At 55.9% G+C, this 17876-nt stretch overlaps 1 protein-coding gene across 1 annotated transcript in view; it reads left to right on the top strand.

Moving 5' to 3' along the window:
* LOC134559245 (uncharacterized) overlaps positions 1–14583 on the top strand; it is a 66853-nt gene extending 52270 nt beyond the window's left edge. Inside the window, exons 6-7 of the mRNA XM_063413848.1 lie at positions 7301–7389; positions 12149–14583. Of these exons, the coding sequence (XP_063269918.1) occupies positions 7301–7389; positions 12149–12372 (313 nt within the window). The 3' untranslated portion in view covers positions 12373–14583. The remainder of the gene's footprint in view (positions 1–7300; positions 7390–12148) is intronic.
* The last annotated feature ends 3293 nt before the right edge of the window (positions 14584–17876 follow it).

Here is a 17876-nt window from a genome sequence, read left to right as displayed (position 1 = left end):
TTCCAAAGAATTTCTCAAAATATCCTTCCTGGCATGTCTGGGACACGGGTGGTGGCAGGATGGCCCGGGGGAAATAATTACTGCTCTGGGCTCTGTCTGCTTCAGGAGGGTTAGAAGAGTTCCAGGGACAGGGGACACTGCCCTGACCCCATTTTTAGGGACATTTTTAGGAACATTGTGGGCTTTTGTTCTACCTTCATCCCACCAGCAAACCAGCAGCTCCACAGGCTGGAAGTGAAGGCCCTACAGTGCTTTGGGAGGCTGGAAATCTTCCCCCCCACTCACACTTCCTTGCTCACATTTTCAATTGCGTCTTTGCAAAGTCACGATCTTAGAGCTGGGCTTCATCCAGGCTTCCTCCGGCCTGTGACTGCATTACCGAAGTGCAGGGGAATGTGAGGAGCCCGGGGAGCGTGGGGGAAGGGCCGGCGGCATCCTCGGGCAGGGAAGGGGACAGGAAATTGTGGCAGTTCTGGAGCTGATCCCGTTTATTTCGGGGGCTGGGGGAGGGTGGGGGGCTGCGGGATGCCGGCGTGGGAAGTAGGACAGAGGCATGCTCGCCCTGGAGTGTGTCCCTGGGTGGGGGTCTGTGTCCCCAGGGGCAGGGCAGTGTCCCCAGGGGCAGGGCAGTGTCCCCAGGCACGGGGCAGTGTCCCCAGGCACGGGGCAGTGTCCCCAGGTGTGGGGCAGTGTCTCCAGGCGTGGGGCAGTGTCCCCAGGCGTGGGGCAGTGTCCCCAGGCACGGGGCAGTGTCCCCAGGTGCAGGGCAGTTTCCCCAGGTGCAGGGCAGTGTCCCCAGGCGTGGGGCAGTGTCCCCAAGCACGGGAGAGTGTCCCCAAGCACGGGGCAGTGTCCCCAGGCCCAGGGCAGTGTCCCAGGCATGGAGCAATGTCCCAGGCACGGGACAGTGTCCCAGGCATGGGGCAGTGTCCCAGGTACTTGGCAGTGTCCCCAGGTCCAGGGCTGTGTCCCCAGGCACGGGGCAGTGTCCCCAGGCCCGGGGCTGTGTCCCCGCACGCCTCGGGCACGGCGGAGGCTCAGCACCAGCAGGGCCAGACCTGCTCCCTCTCTCTTTGTCACTTTGCCAGCCTGGGAATGTTCCGGCTGAGATTTCGCTGCTGCTGCTGCCTCCGGCTGGAGCCGTGTGTGGGAGGCAGCGCTGGGGGTGGGGACGGAGCCGGGAGAGAGGAGAGAGGAGTGCAGGGGGCTTGGGCAGGGGGGGCAGCCTGGGGCGAGCAGGGGCTGCTCGGGAATGGGGATGGAGGAGTGGGCTTGGAGATACCCCTGGCTCCGGGTGCTGGGTAGGGAGGGGAGGGCTGGGTGCTGCCCGAGGGAAAGCGGGAGCAGCATCCAGGGCTGGTGTGTAAATGGGAGTGAAAGGAGAAGAGGCCGGGAGGAGAAGTGAATCCCAGTCACATCCCCTGCCCGCACTGGGGAAGCCTGGGAGCAGCCGGGCTGGGAGAGGTCCTGGCTGGGAGAGGGCACTGCCCTAGGAGCCAGAAAGCCCCCAAAAAGAGAGGAGAGAGGATGCTGAGGGTGTCCCGGGAAAATCGCCAGCCCAAGCACTGCCCACAGCCCTGCCAGAGCCTCAGAGTGCCGAGGTCTTGTCCTTGGGGCACTGAGCTGCCCTTTCCAGCCCCTGGGGCCCTGACAGCTCTGCTCTGGCATGAATAAACTTTCCCAGTTTGTTGTGGCGCTGCTGTGACTCGTGTTTCCAGCTGCAGAGCAAGGAAAACAATTTTCCAGGAATCCATCGGGCGATTGTGCAAATAAATGTTTGCGAGGCCTTTGGCTGCCATAGTGATGAGCTCCATGGCAACCCCGCAAGGAAATGAATAATTCTGTGCTCGAAGTGGAATAATTTCGTGCTGGAAGTGGAAGATAAAAAGGGACCTGATGGTTGAGGGTGCTGCAAATTAGCTGATGAGCAAAGCACCCAAGTGCCCTCCTGGTGTGGGTGCTTGGCAGTGTGGGGGTGCAGGTGGATGCAGTGGGGCTGTAGCAGGGCTGCCAGAAAAGCCTTTTGTGTGGTTATTCCATGATTTCCATGTGGCCAGGCACACTGAAGGCAGCTCCAGGGCGTGCCCAGGCTGTACCTGCCTCTCCTGGCACAGCACCTGGGCTGTGCTCCGTGTCCACCACGCCCTGAGCCCCTGAAGATGCTGCACCCCTGGGTTTGTCTCAAACGTGGCTTTGATTCCTTCTCTCCAGTTCTAGCTACGCTGGAAGCATTCCCGAAAATGAAAGCCAGCTCTTTTCTGGGCTTTGAAGTGTGGAGTAGAACTAAACAGAGAAAAAAAAAAAATCTATCTTAGGGGGGATGGGTTTTTAGAAAAACACCCTATTGAATCAACACCATTTGTATTAAAACCAGTGAGTCCTTGGAGTATTTCCATAGGAACCAGCCTTCTCATTCCGGGCAGGCTCCCTGCAGCAGCATCCAAAGCTGGGGATGAGTGGGGAGCAGTGGCAAGGGGGGCTCTGGGCTGTGCCCACCCCGGGCAGGGAGGGCTGCTCGTTGTTGAGTCAGTGATTCACAGCTGTGACTCACAGCCCCATCCTATAGCTGTGGAAGGCAGCCAGGTCTGGCCATCAGCTGTGTGCATTCTCCACTCTGAGGAGTTATTTTTGGATGTTTTTAGATTACAGCCCTTGGGTTTTTTTTTCTGTGCCTCTGAATTCTGGATGATTGCGCTGCAAGTAATTGAGACACTTGAATTTCCTGCTTAGAGAAGTGAGTTCAATACCTTTTTATTTTGCAATGCTAAGGCATTTCTAAAATAGCTTTTCTACGTGGCGTCATGAGGAGCAGGCACACAGCTTTGGGGCTCTTTGTGCAAAATTCAGGAACACTGGGTGCAGTGAGGGTGAAAAAAAGGACATGAGGGTGTCAGGTTGAACATGAACCAACAGTGCACCCTTTCTATGATGGAGACTGACTGGTTTTACTGGTCAGGTTGTAGCCAGCAGGACAAGAATTGTGATTCCCCTGTGGCACTCACGGATCCACACCTGGACCACTGTGCCCAGTTTTGGGCTCCTCACTGCAAGAAAAGCAGGGCCATGTGAGAGCCACCAAAATGATGTGAGCACTGGAGCCCAAGGCAGGGTGGGAGAGGCTGGGAGCTCCTTCTGCTTGGAAGTGTGGGATCAGGAGCACTGCAGGATCCTTCAGGACCCTTCCAACCCAAACCATTGTGGGATTCTATGATTCTATTCATGCCCGTCTTCCAGTCTGATTTTGTGATCTCACAGGGAATTAAGGGGGTGTAGGGCTTTGGGTGTCCCCCAGACAGTGGGGTGATGGAGGGGCTGGTGAGGCTCATCCCAGGAGTTCATCCCTCACTAAGACCACAAGGAAGGAAAAGGGTCTGGAATGCCGCCCATCCTGAGCTGGCTGGTGATGCACAGTCCTCCTTCCCTGGGACACACAGCTCTAAACAAGAGCTCAAAACAACCTGAGCAAGATCTGCATGTCTTGGTACAGCCACTCCCTTGGGCCGTGCACTGGGAGGGTTGGACTGCGCCACTCAGACCCCTCCCAGGCAGCATGGGCTGCCCACACCCTCCATCCCCCCCTTTCCAACCCATTCCTGGCCCAGTCTGGTGCCCAGTGGTGCCAGCTCTCCTGTCTGTGCCTTGGTGCAGCCCCGGGGAGGGGGAGCTTGGTGGGGTCGGGAGTCCTGGTGCAGGTGGATTTCCTGACCACAGGGCCTTTCCTTCCGTGCATTCCCACTGTCATAGGACACGGAGGTTTGACAGGAGGAATTTCTGTACAGGAAAGCCTGGAGGAGTTGCCTGAAGGAAGGGTGGGAGAGGAGAGTCTTTTGGGAGGTGGAAAATGTGATGCTGGCATTGCCACATCAATGAGAGAGTTGAACCTGGGGCTCTGATTTCAGAACAGGGTTCAAACTCCTGGCATACATTAGGAAAAAAAAAACAAAACACCAAAAACCCCCCAAAACAAAAGAAAACCCCACAAACAACAACAACAAAACCACCTCCAAATGTATTTGATACTTTCTTGTGCTTTCCCTCCCCCATCTCTGGGTACCACCATCATGTTAGGGCAGCTCCCAGAGCCAGGATCAGCGGCTGGGAGGCTCAGGGATGTTTCTGAGCAGCTTTCCTGAAGCCCTGGAAAACCTGGGAACCTCAAACCTCATCTTGCAGCTGGGGGTGGGGCAGGAGCCGCTGGGTTAACGGGCGGCTGAATGGGTTGTGGTTTGCAATGGAGTTTAGGTTCCTAAGTCCTTTATTGGATCTAGCCCGGGGCTCTATTCCCAGCCCTGTTTGTGACATTAACAGGTCACCGCAGCCCCAGGGCTGTCCCCACCTTGTCCTGGCACGGCACGGAGCACGGGGCAGGGGAGTCCCGGCACAGCCATCACGGAGGAGTTAATTTGGGAGGCGGGCACGCCTCCCTTCTGTCCTTTTGGAAAGTGCCGGCACCCCCGGCACGCAGGAGGGCTGTAAATAACGCCAGGGCGCCCCGGGATGCAGCAGGTATTTCAGGATGCTGCCGGCAGGGTCGTGCCGGGACAGTTCCTGCTCCATTAGTGGTTATTTGCATCCTCTAAAGGTTAACTGGTGTGAGAACAGCGCCCCGTGCCCGGCTGGGGAGGGATCAGGCACGGGATGCAGGAGGGGAGGGACGGTCCCCTGGTCCTGCACATCTTTGGACAAGCTGCTCGAGAGCAGATTTGGTGCAGAGCACCTGGGAGTGTCTGCACAGCACCCTCGCAGTCAGATAATTGTGTTTCAAAGGGGGTTTGAACATTTATTCAGGATTCCAGATTGGTTTGGGTTGGAAAGGACCTCACAGACCATCCCATTCTCAAGGTCAGGGACACTTTGCACTGTCCCAGGCTGCTCCAAGCCCCGTCCAGCCTGGCCTTGGACACTTCCAGGGATCCAGGGGCAGCCACAGCTGCTCTGGGCACCCTGTGCATAGGGAAGCATTTCACAGGGGTGGTGCAAGCTCATGTGCATTCAAGGCTTCTCTCCTTGCACAGCTTTGATGCAGCTACAAGGTCACTGTGGCAGGTACAACCCTCAAGAACGCGCCTGTGGGTCCATCCCAATTCCAAAATGTCCATATTGAGCCTGCTCTGTGTGGAGGGGGCACTCAGGCAGGGGGATGCCCAGCAGGGCATGAGGAGCCCATCTGCTGCCCAGCACGTGGCACTGAGCTGGCACTGGCCATGCCTGCGCTGGCGTGTGCGGGGTGCTGAGTGCTCAGCAGGACACCCCAGAGCTGGGGATGTCGGCTGCTGGGCATGGCTGGGCAGGAATTCAGGGGCTGAGCAGGAATTGGGGGGCTGAGCAGGAATTCTGGGGGCTAAGCAGGAATTTGGGGGCTGAGCAGGAATTCTGGGGGCTGAGCAGGAATTCGGGGGCTGAGCAGGAATTTGGGGGCTGAGCAGGAATTCAGGGGCTGAGCAGGAACTGGGGGGCTGAGCAGGAATTCTGGGGGCTGAGCAGGAATTCGGGGGCTGAGCAGGAATTTGGGGGCTGAGCAGGAATTCTGGGGGCTGAGCAGGAATTCGGGGGCTGAGCAGGAATTTGGGGGCTGAGCAGGAATTCTGGGGGCTGAGCAGGAATTCGGGGGCTAAGCAGGAATTTCGGGGGCTGAGCAGGAGTGTGGTGTGTGAGCAGGATGTTGAGATCTGAGCAGGGCATCAAGGTCTGAGCAGGGTGTTGAGGTCTGAGCAGGGTGTTGGTGTAGACATCCAATTGCTCCCATATCTGCAAGAGGACCTGAGCACCTTGCCTGGGAAAGGATATCCAGGTCCTCATGTTGGGGTCTGGGCAGGGTGTTGAGGTCTGGGCAGGGTGTTGGGGTCTGAGCAGGGTGTTGGGGTCTGGGCAGGGTGTTGGGTCTGAGCAGGGTGTTGAGTCTGAGCAGGGTGTTGAGGTCTGGGCAGGGTGTTGGGTCTGAGCAGGGTGTTGGGGTCTGGGCAGGGTGTTGGGGTCTGGGCAGGGTATTGAGGTCTGAGCAGGGTGTTGGGGTCTGGGCAGGGTGTTGAGGTCTGAGCAGGGTGTTGGGGTCTGGCAGCCCCTGGGTGTAAGGGCTGGGACCACAGTGGTGGAGGAGGCCACATCTGTGCCTTGTAGTCTGGCGGTTTGAACACTTGGCTGGGAAATGGGGCAAGATGTGTTCATGGGAAGGGCTTTCCAACCCCTCATCCTCCCCTATCTCACTTCAGGAGGGCTCCCAGCTGCAAGAGCAGGGCAGCCCTCATGCCAAGGGAGCCAGCACACAGCCAGGGGGTAAATCCTGGCATTCCAATGGATGGGAAGGGCTGTGGGTAGTGAGAGCCGTGACTGGGAGAGGAGACAGCAGTGATCTGAGTGGTGGGGTTGTTTCGGGACAGAGCAGAGGGGACCCCAGGAAGCTGGTGAGGTGTTCAGGAAGTGTGGAGGCTCTGAGGGGCTCTGGGGGCACAGCCCTGAGCAGTGAGCGGTGGCTGAGCACAGCTGACACCTGGCAGACATGAAAGCAGGGCTTGTTACCCTGCACACAGAGTGCTGATTGTAGCCTCGGCCACAAAACCTCCTCAGCCAAAATTTGTCAGCATCCCCTGAGGTTTCCCAGGCGGATCTGTGGTGCTCAGCAGCCCCAGCAGCCAAGGGGAACCAAGGCAGATGCCCAGATGCTCCCTGCTCTCCTCTCCCTGCTGCTCCAGCCTCCCCAGGACTGATCTTGGACTCTTTTCAGAGCAAGGTCTGTGGTGCCAGGCAGCTGCTCCATGATGATCCCAAATCTCACCACACCAGGGGGTTTTCTCACCCTCTATCACATGAATGAAGCTGCAGAGTGGAGTTGTAACCTGAAAGAGCTTGAAAGGTGCATCCACTCTAAGCCTGCAAAAGGACCTGGCCATACAAGGGAGCATATGCACCTCTGGGGCTTTAGGACTGCAGTTTTTATGATATTATATTGTAATTTTGACAATGGATTACATTACATCCCGTGGCAGGGGGTTGGAAATAGATGCTCTTCAAGTTCTCTTCTGACCCAAACCGTTCTGTGATTCCATGTCAGTGGGATTTTGAGGAAATGGGATGCTTGGCTGTAGCCTCTGAAGGCAGCAGGAGTTAGGAAGGTGTTGCTGGAAGCCCCATTGAGTCCCCAAGTGCTTTGGTGGTTATTCCTCAAGAGCCTGGTGGGGGACACCTCTGAAAGGGTCTTGGCTCCTGAGTGCCATTTCATAGAAGGATTTAAAGCATGTGCTGGTCCAGCCCACTCCTCCTGACTGAACTGGAGTAACTTGCTGTTTGTTTTCTTTTCCCATAGCTCCCAGAATGGAGAGGAAGCTGGAGCCTGGCCCAACAACCAGTTTGACACGGAGATGCTCCAAGCCATGATCCTGGCTTCAGCCAACGGTTGGTCCCCATCACTCCTGGGAAATCCCTGACTCCTGCTCCGGGGGGGCATCTCGGGTTCATGCTGATGGATAAAACACTCTGGGACTGACTTATCTGGGTTAGCTGGGCTGGCTGCAAAAGTTCTGCTTCAACAGATCCCAAAGCTGGTGGGAAAGCACTGGTGTCCCTGCAGGGAGGGGTCAGGAGGGATCCAGGCAGAGGAGGTACCTGGTTCCTGTAGACAGGAACCTCTTCCACCCAAACTCTGTTTGCTTTGTACTTTGTACCCTCTGGCCATGCTGTGGTTGTGTTAAATGCAAGAGCCAGTCTGGAGATGATGTTTTATAAACTACCTGGTTCCAGAAAGCCGCAGTAAATTAAACTTTGCTGTGAGGTGAGGAGGAAGGAAGGCTGGAAGTCTGTGTGTGGCTAGAGGCTGGACCAGGGAAGCAGCGAATGCCTGGCTCAGTATTTCCAACAATCCCTGTGTGCAGAGGAGCTCCCCGAGTCCCTCTCCTGAGCCATGGACTCACCAAGGTTTCTCCCACTGGCTGCTGCTGCCTCCTCGCAGTTGTGTTCACAGGAGGGTGGTCTGGGGTCATTTTGGGTTGGTTTGTTCTGGTTTATGGCTGTGCTGAAGCCTTGGGCAGAGGGAGGGATGTTCCCACGCACCCACAGTCTCTGTGGCTTTGCAGAAAACAAGGACAATCCTCACGCTGGGCAGCACTGTGGATGAAGAGCCTGGTTTTCATAGAGCCTTTATTTATAAATACCTCTAAGTCTTTCCCCCCTTGATTTAAAAATAGAAGCACAGCCATAAAACCCTGTGCAAAATGCTTAGGATGTTTCCTTTGAGTTGTTGGGAGGGAAGGAATCTGAGGGAGGAGGAATGGCTTTGGTGTTGCTTTCTTGGAAAGCTGCTGCAGCTGATCTTTGCTGTTCTGCAGACACCAGGAGACAGCTGAGCTGCTGGGGAGGAGGGAGAAGGTCTGGGGCAATGGGGTTGTTTACACTCAGGAGAAAGAAACAATGTGAAAATGTGTCTTTGCTCTGAAAAACCACCATGGAAAAATAGCCCTTGGGGTTGCATGTGGTTATCGTCACCAGTGTCTCCAGATCGGGTTTCCTTGCTGGTAAATAAAGCTGTTTTTCTGGCTGCTGCTGCAGCAATCCCCAGGATCAGGGCTAAGCGGGTCCCTTCCAGGTTAAGCACCGACTCTCGTGGAGCCCCAGGCCCTATTGCAGCAAATCTCCCCCAATCCCAGAGTCTCACACAGCCCCAACCTCTCCCACGGCTCCAGCCCGCCCAGGGGGTGATGGAAATCAAATCCCTCCTACGGATAATGGCTTTCCCTTATCCCTCCTTTTCAGGCCCTTTCTGTGCTGGGTGTGGATGAGGACACAGCACAAGTTCTTTCCTCCAGCACAGTGTTTTCGTGTCACCCTTGTTCTCTGTCCCCCCGTTTCTGCTCTCTCTTTAAGCCAATAGTGTTGATTGGAGCAGGCTTTGATTAGGGGCAGCGTTAATTGCCCATTAAGCTTTGTGGTACCCATCCCTGGGTGTGATTTCCCGTCCATTTAAATAATCCTTATCTTCCACTGTCACCGCTGAGCTCTGTTTGAGCTCCGGGGTGACAGGTGGGACACAGGGGATGCCCTGGATGCATCCTTACCCCTGGCCAGAGGTTTTCCTTGGCTTCAGCAGGAGGGCAGCCTGTGCCATGCCAGGCCAGGCCTGCTTCATCCAGTCCTTTGAGGATTAAATCCCTTTCCCAATGGTTAAATTACCATGGCACGTCAGAGTATCTGGGGACCTCATTTTCCCCCCAGGACCTTGCTGTAGGGTTCTGTTTCCCTTCCCAGCCATCCTTCCTCTGGATCTTCCTGCCTTGCAAGCGGGAACAAAATGAAAAACCAGTGTTTGCAGTGATCTGAATGGGCAGGGGCAGCTGCTAGGACAGCCTGAGGAGCACAGATGCTCCAGGACACCAGACATTCAAGGGCAGGCGTCCTGTCCTTAAAATACTCTGGCTCCCAGCGAGAATTTAGAGAGGTGCCATGGGATGGTGGGAGAGCAGACGGAAAGGCAGCCTGGGGAGGTCCTTGTCCCCCCAGGAGGGGCAGACACACTATATTGGGTCCCCTGAAAGCCCCACCAGCAGCTGCAGCAACACATGCTCTGGGGCTGCCCCCAGCCTCCCCTCTGCCCACAGGGCGATGGAGCCCCTCGCTGGTTATTTTTGCTGAAGCCCAAATTCTTGTTTTCCTCCTCAGGACCGTTTGGGATAATGACAGGCTGCTGGTGGAGGCCGAGCGTGACCTTTCCAGCAACAAGAGCTCAAGTGCTTTGCTTGGCAAGAGCACCTCGGTGCCCATTTATAACCCTCTGTTGTTCCTGTTCTCTCATCTTTTCAGCCTTAATGTCAGGGTTACCTAGAAACAGCCGGGTGCCCTTACCCGGGACTGACACCCGGGCTGGGAACTTCACCAGTGCCTTTTTCTCCCTGCTGGAAGCTGTGCTGAGACTGCAAATTAATTCATGGGGACTTGGGTGGTGCTGGCACCCCCAGCCCTTCACAGCTCAGGGACACAGGGCAGCAATACCCAGGGAAGAGGGGCCCAAGTCCAGCCAGCCTCTCACTGGGCTGACTCCAGCCGGGACAGTCCAGAAAAAACAATTCTCCCGTGGCTGGAGGCTGTAAGCTGCCTGTGAGGTGGTCCCTGCCGTAGAGGAGAGTGTCGATGAGGGGTCTCTGGACCCCAGGCAGCTCTTTTAACAACATGCATTTTATTGCACAGGTAACAAAGAGCCAAGCCTAAAGCTGCTGGTCACAGCTAAAAGAGTGCCTGAGAGATGCTTAAGTTCTGGTTACAACACATTATATCCTTTTCTATACTGAATATGCTAATTTACAGCATCCAACCAGTGAAAGACACAAATCTTACAGAATCTACATACAGCCTATTAGAAGTACTACATTACCCTACTGTGTTACATTTTAAACACTAAAAGCTACTTTCTAGATCTCCTTTTTTCTTCTTTGCCAAACTGGCAGGGCCTCCCTGACCCTTGGACTCTTTCTCTTGCAGAAGCATCCCTTCTGTTTGCCATGGACATTGTTCAATCAGCAGGGATCTTCATTCAGCCCACTCAACCATTGTCTATCCAGTTGTTCAGTAACTGACGGGCCTGGAATCTTATACATCAAAACCAGCTCTTATTTCTGTTTCATTCATAGGTTTCATATTCTCAGATTCTTTTGCCAAGCAATCAAAATTGTAAGATTTGTAAGATTTCCCTGTTTCATCTTCCCCAACACCTGCACATCTCCAGTCATCCCATCACTGCTAACACCTCCATGGGTATGGGCTTGAGCTGGTTGCTGATGAAATAAGCTGCTGCTCAGGCGAGTGAGGATTAACAATAAATATCACTAATTAGAGACACATCTTCGCAGCACAAGGTCCTCCAAGCCCTGCTAGGTCTGGAACCCATTTCATGGGGACTCTGGAAGAGTTCTCCTGCCATGAATGCTTCCAGAGCGGGATGTGAAAGGCTTTTCCCTGCTCTGGGTCTCTGTGTTTGTTCACCACTGCCCTGCCCCAGTGCACAATATCACGCCTGTTTTTAGCCTCGCTCTGTTTTCCTCCCTGCCTGCTCCAACAGAGCAGCTGCAACTTTTCCAACTGCAGTTGCTTCATCCTTCCGACCCCTGCAAAGGGCACGTGTACACAGCCCTATCCCAGGGGGATGGTGGGATGTGGTCCAGCTTTTTGTCCAGTTTTCTGGCTGCCTTAGCCAGCTCCATCTGCTTGGGGCATCTGCAAAGGCACCACAGAGGCGTGCACAGAGCTGGTCTGGAGCGAGGAGAAACGCGAGGGGACCCAGCCCACCACCTCTGCTCGTTATTTTCCTTTGTTCCCACAATCTCTCTGCCTGTGAAAGGAAGGAGCAGCCCTCCTGGGCTCTGCCTTGGGCCCTTTGGGTGCTCTTGCTGGGTGTCCCCATCCTGCAGGAGAGCCTGGCCCCAGCCACGAGCATGAGGCTGAGATGGGAGCCACAGCCTCACGTACAAAGGCTGAGTTTCAGCAAACCATTTCTGAGCAGGGCTGTGCAAGGACCCCACCCCGAGCCGTGCCAGGCAGCTGCATTGGAGCAGATCTGCAGCAGCTCATGGCAACAGCATCGCTTGAGCGCTGCCGTCCCCCCGTGCTCATTTCTCCCCCGTCTCCATCTGGTCTCCAGCACCCAGCAGAGCCCCGGCATCCCGGGGGGGCCCCGTGCCCCTCCCCACTCCTCGCTCAGAGCTGGAGCTTTGCATAGCGACAGGAATGAATTTGCCTTCCCCTCCCCCTGCCCCCAGATCTGGACCGTCAGACACGCTCTGGCATTGATTTCCTTCGTGCTCGGCTTCCTAGAGCCATTTTGCGGTATTGCAGGGGAGGGGTTTTCTTTCTGGTCTCCCGTGTCCTGCTCCCTGAATAAACCTGGCTGGAGAAAAATACCGCGGGCAGGGTTTTAAATGCGGCGGAAAAATAAATAACTATTGGATTTCCTTTAATGCATTGCTAATGGTGTGACTGCACAATGTGTTTGTAATGGGCGGTGTCGGGGAGGGGGATGTGGTTCTGTGCCAGCACAGCCCTGTGGGGAGCTGAAGGTGATGTTGGTTTGGGTTTGACACCCTGTGGGGCTGCTGGGGCTGGGAGTGGGGGTCTCCAGCTGGCTTTAACATCCTGCCCTTCTCTTTCCCCGCTTCCCCGGCGTTCCCCACAGAAGCTGCTGACGGTAACTCGACCCTGGGCGGCGGCAATGGCACGATGGGGCTGAGCGCTCGCTACGGCCCCCAGTTCACCCTGCAGCACGTCCCCGACTACCGGCAGAACGTCTACATCCCGGGCAGCAACGCCACGCTCACCAACGCCGGCAAGCGCGACGCCAAGAACGCCGCCCCCGCCGCGGGCAACAAGAAGAAATCCGGGAAGAAGGAGAAGAAGTAGTGAAAAAGAGAAAGGAGACCTTAGAGCTACAGGGCAGCCGGCTCCAGCACTCCCCCAAAACCACAGCCCAGGCCGGAGGACGAATGTGAATTTTTTTTGTGGTGCAAAGTAGGAAATGCTGCGAATGTATCTCGTCATCATCAGAGCTGAGAGCAGGGGCTCGCTGCTCTCAGGTCTCATGATGGAAACCAATCCAGAATCTAAACCGAACGCAAACAAGTGCCCTGTGAATAACGTTTTATACAACCCCTCGGGTATTCGAATATGCAAGGGCGGAAGGTCTTTTGCCATGTCTTTGGATCCGATTTGCTCCCAGGTAGTCCGAGAAAGGCACAAGGCCTGTGCTCGGCTTTGCCCAGTGTAAATAATTTTAATGTGGATCTTTTAATTTATAACCCTTCAACTATATTTTGGAAAGGAAATGGAAGTTCTTAGCTTAGAGCCCGTGCTACAGTTCTTTGCTCTTAAATTTTCCATTCTTAAAATTCACCCCCAGTCAATGATAGCGATGGATTTTGGAATTTGGAAGTTGGTAGGGAGTGCTTCAGTTCCTGCTTACCTGTCATCTGGGAAAAAAGTATTTATATTGCATGAGTCAAAGGGAATATGGCAAAGCTGCATCCTAAACATTTTTTGTGTTGTTTTTTGTTTTTTAAAGTGTAACCACTAATGGCCTGAAATAGGTTAAGGAAAAAGCCCTCCTGCTGTGTGAGAGGCAGGGAATTCCAAGAGGAGCGTGCCGAGGCGTGCGGCAGCTGCCCCGGGGTTCTAGGGGTCTCCGAAGAGCAGACACATCTCAAACCTTCTTTGCAGTAAATATTTATATGTACAGTTGATGTTCTTATGGAGTTAAGGCTAAGAGAGCCTCGCTCCCCGGCGGCCAGGCCTGGCCAGTCCCCGCGCAGGGGACAGGGGACGCGGCCCCACTGTCTGCACACGGTGTCTGCATGCTCGTCCCTCCCCTCACACCTGCACTAGCGCAGTAGCTCCACGGACCCGCACAAGCCCTCGCATGCCCACGCGGTGCGAACGCGCCGGCAGCCCCGAGCCTCGCGCCGGGGCTGCCTGGGGAAGGGGTGGGAGGGGGTGGGATGGCTCAGGCCGGCTGGGGAAACTCATTATTGCTTCTAGTTCGGGCCCCAAAGGGCGTTTGGGGCGGCCGGGCGGTTCTGCCAGGCGATTCTTGGGGGTCTTGCCCCGAGGGGTGGGATCCTTCGGATCCAGCGGAGCTGCCGGTGCATGGCTTTGGTGCAGAGTTGGTGACTGAGTAAGTGATGGTTGTTTTGGTGGCGTTTGGGGACCAGATCCAGACAAGGGACCCGAGAGCAGGGGGTGATGCTGCAAACTGGGGGGCAGTAATTGGGGGAGTGTCACATGGGACCATGCAGGGCCTGCCCGGAGGAGGTGATGCTCCCGCTGGCTTTGGGCTTTGTACCCTGCGGGGGGAATTAAAGGATGAGGATTAGAGTTTCTCCATGTGCCCATCACCAAAGCACCAGGCCAGCTTCCCATAGCAAAGCAGCTCTGAGCCCCCGGGGGAGGCAGATGGGGGCTTTGTGTAGCCAGAGCCAGGAGAGGAGCTGTGGGGTGGCCGGGAAGGGGCCACGCCGAGTTTCCCAGGGGGGTGTGTGTTGTTTTTTTCCTTTTTTAATCACTAACACGTAACTCACCCGAGCAGATCCAGCCCTTTCAGCCAGGCTCTCCTCACCCCTGCCCCTCCCCAGCCCCAGGGCAGCAGGAGCATCCTCCGTGTTTCATCCCATCCAGCTGCCTCCGGCGCTGGCTGCACTGGGAGCGGTTCCCACCCTGTCCCCTGCAGCTGCCACCTGTCCCCCCTCTAGAAATGCTGTAGCTGAATCGTAGTCTTTATATTTTCTTTTTAATCTGCAATCTGAGGTAGCGTAGTGAGTGTTGTGTATTTAGTGGCGTGTTATTTTTAATCGCGGTAACTAACTTGTGGACATCAGTATTTTCAATTTTCTCTGTATCTTCTTTCCATGTGCTCTGTGCTCCGAGTGTACGTGAAATGAAACACGTTTGCCCTTTCAATGTGTCTAATATTGAATTATACTTATATATTATATATATGCTTATATCCTTCTTATACCCATATAGACCAACGTCGATGTGTTACACGCAAGTTTTATACTCTAATATTTATATTGCTTTTTTTCTTTGGGAAAAAAAAATAATAAAATGGTTTCTTCTGAATGAATGGTATTTATTCTGGTGGGAAAAGGGAGGCACAGGTGGGGTCTGCCCATCCCGGTGCTGCTGACAGGGGCAGCCCTGCCTGGCTCCAGCAGTGGGGATGCTCTTTAAGCACCCCCAATCTCGTGTCCCCCACCCCTGCTGTGGTGGCACCCCCATCCTCTGGTAGTCCAGGCCTTTGAGTGGAGGGTGACATGGCTGTGGATCATGACTGAGGACAAGAGGGGTCGGTAGCTACAGCCCCAAGGGGATCCAGCTGCTCTTCTCCAGCACTGGCAGGGATCCGGTCACTGTTGCCCAGTCTTGGAGGATCTGGAGAACCAGACCCAGTCGGATTCCATCACCCCCATCACCATCAGGAATCTACTCTCCCTTCTCCAGCCCTGGTCTGATTTGCTTTCGGTGGTGTCCCCTCTCTGCGCTTGGGGACAGTGGGTGGGAGGGCATTCAGACACTGTGACCAGAGCTCCCTGGCCAAGACAATCCTCCCACCCTCTCCCGGCGGGGGGGTCTGACACAGGCTGAGCAAAAACATCCCGTGGCTCAGGGTGTCGCAACCCTGGAAGAAAAAACAAGCTGCTGCTGGCCAGATGTGAGGGGGAGGGAGGAGGAGGCAGAGGCAGAACAGTCCCAGGAGACAGACAGACAGACAGAGCCCGGGATTGGGGGTTGGGGCTGATCCCTCCTGTTAGTACAGGAGGCTCCAGGTGTGCAGGGCACAGCCCCCATCCCTGTATTCCCATCCATCCCCACCCAGTGTCTCTGTCCAGGTGCACTTCTGTGGCCTTCACCCTCTGCCCCCAAACCCCCTGGGTTCTGCCCTCACACAGAGCCAGCACCCCCTGAGCCCCCCTTGCAGATTGACAGACACTTCTGAAATCCCCCAGCACCCCATAGAGACACCAAACCCCCATCCAGCTGCGCAGAGACCCCTGAAAATCCTCTCAGAGGGACACTCCTCTCCCAAATTCCCTTGCATCCCACAGCTCCAGCTCTCCCTCCTCCCCTGTGCACATGGGGACAGCCCTGGTCTCACACACACACACGCAAGGGGTTCCAACCAGAGCATTCTCCTTTGGGACAGGCGGTCCCAGACCACAGGGGAGGCCACCGGGGCCAGGGCAGTGACAGGGCAGGGTTTGCTGCTCTGGGGCCCCTGTGACACCGTGTCCTCTGCCCCCAGCCCCGGAGCTGCTGTCCCTCCCCTGCTGGATCACCTGGAGTGCACCAGGGCCAGCTCCAGGGGGATGGTGGAGACAATCCTATCGACCCACAGCTAATGGGGAGCAGGGCCGAGCACTTCCAGGTGCCACCCGCGGGCTGTCCCCAGCACCTGTCCTAGCCGGGGTGGCTTTGTCCCAGGGCACAGGGCATCATCTGCTTGGCTGGTGATGCCACCGGGTGCCTGGAGCTCAGTGCTGAGGGCTGTTGGTGCAAGAACCAGGCATGGTGAACCAGTGGGTCCCCAGATGGGTGACAGCCACCCCTGGTGGGGAGCAAAGAGGCTTTGCAGGACTCCAGGGGTGGGTTTGGCCAGAGCAGCCTCCCCGGTGCCCCGAGCCCCGCGATGTCCCCGTGTCCCCGCTGCGGGTGTGGGAGGGGGCACTTCGAGTTTCATTTCATTTCTCTTCTCCCTTGCACTGAAATTGCCCCAGGGCACGGCGAGAGCCAGGAAGGGGAATCCGCAAACACGGACCTGGCCAATTAGCGCTGATGAAGGAAACGCGGTCAGCCGCGCTAATTACCGGGGACAGGCGGGAGCGGGAACGTGTTCAGTGCAGCGTGGAGAGCTGGGGGAATTCCCGGGCTGGGGCGGTGACACGGGGGAGGCCAACAGAGACAGAGCTCGAGTCACAGTCCTGACAAAAGGGACACAAAGAGCGTGGCAGGACAGAGCCCCTGGCAGGCGCTGGGGACAGGGACACGGCGGGTTCATGGCACTGCTCCCAGGAAGGGTGACCTGGCCTTGCAAAGGAGGCCCTGGATGTGGCAGGGGAGAGGTACGGGGGTCTTTCCCTGCAGCGAGGTGGGCACTGAGGGGCTCTGCCGGAGTGGGGCTGTGGGCTCCAGCCTCTGTGCCCGGTGCTGGCTGTGGGGGTGAGTGGCTGTGTCCCCCCAGAGCAGCAAACTCGGAGGTGTCCAGCCAGTTCCAGATGGGGCCCTGTGCCTGGGCCATGGTGTCCATGCTGGGCTGCTCTGGACATCCTTCAACAGCCAGAAGGGACTGGGATCTTCCTCCACCCTGGTGTCCTCCTGCTCCGTCTCCTTTCCCCACCACTGGGATTAGCTCAGCACCTCTTCCTCCCCTCCCTGTCATTGTCCCAGGTACAACCAAGGTGTGGGACCAGGGAACCTTCAGACCCCATAGGAAGCAGGATGGAAGCTTTTGGTGGTACAGGAACAGGTCCCACAGTGGTGGGGACCCCTTTGTTCCCCCTCTGGGGACTGTCCCCAACTCGCTTCCTGCTCCTGGCAGAGCTGCAGCATCCAGATGGCAAAGGTAGTGCTGGTCCCATGCCACCAGCTTGTGCAGCCCCTCTTTGCAGCAGGGTTGGTTGTTTGGGTTTTTTTGTATTTTTTGGTGGTGTTTTTTTTTGGTTTTTGGTTGGGTTTTTTGTTTTTGTTTTTTGTTTTTTTTTTTTTTTGGATTGACCTTGAAAATGAAACCAAAATACAACAGAATATTGAAAAAAACCAACCTAAACAAACAAACAAACAAAAAAAACCCCCAGAACACTCCTCCCCCTCAAAAAAAACCCCAAAAAAAACAACACAAAAACACCACAAACAAAAAGAGTTGAGCCAAGGCAGTTTTCCATTGGATCTGTGAGCTGAGCTGACCTGTCACTGGGCCCCGGGGAGGGCTGGGTGGGGAGCTGGAATCTCCATCAGGCTGTGGTCATGGCTGAGTCCCATCAGCAGCTCCTGCAGTCATTACTTCACCCAGCAAAGCAGCGGGGGGTTGTGTAGAAATCACCATAAAAGCTGAGTTTTCATGCAGCTCTCTCTCACCCCTTCCTCTGGGGTCCCCAAAGGCACTGGGGAGTCACCCTGGCTCTGACACAGGCACTGGGAGCTGGAGCCTGCTCAGAGCACAAGACACCCCTGGGGCTGGTGGCAGCAGGGTTTCTCTTCCCATGAACACCTCAGAAGGGAGGGCAGCCAATGCCATCAGAAAACACTTTTAAATGGAAGTACTTGGGATATAAAACGTCCAGAAGGGATCCACGGGGGCAGCGGGTGCAAAAGGCCAGGTGAGGAGAGGGGATATCCATGGCAGGGGATGTGATGGG

The sequence above is a fragment of the Prinia subflava genome, chromosome 16 (genome assembly GCF_021018805.1).
Source record: "Prinia subflava isolate CZ2003 ecotype Zambia chromosome 16, Cam_Psub_1.2, whole genome shotgun sequence".
NCBI lineage: Eukaryota > Metazoa > Chordata > Aves > Passeriformes > Cisticolidae > Prinia > Prinia subflava.
This window is presented reverse-complemented; position numbering and strand designations above follow the sequence as displayed.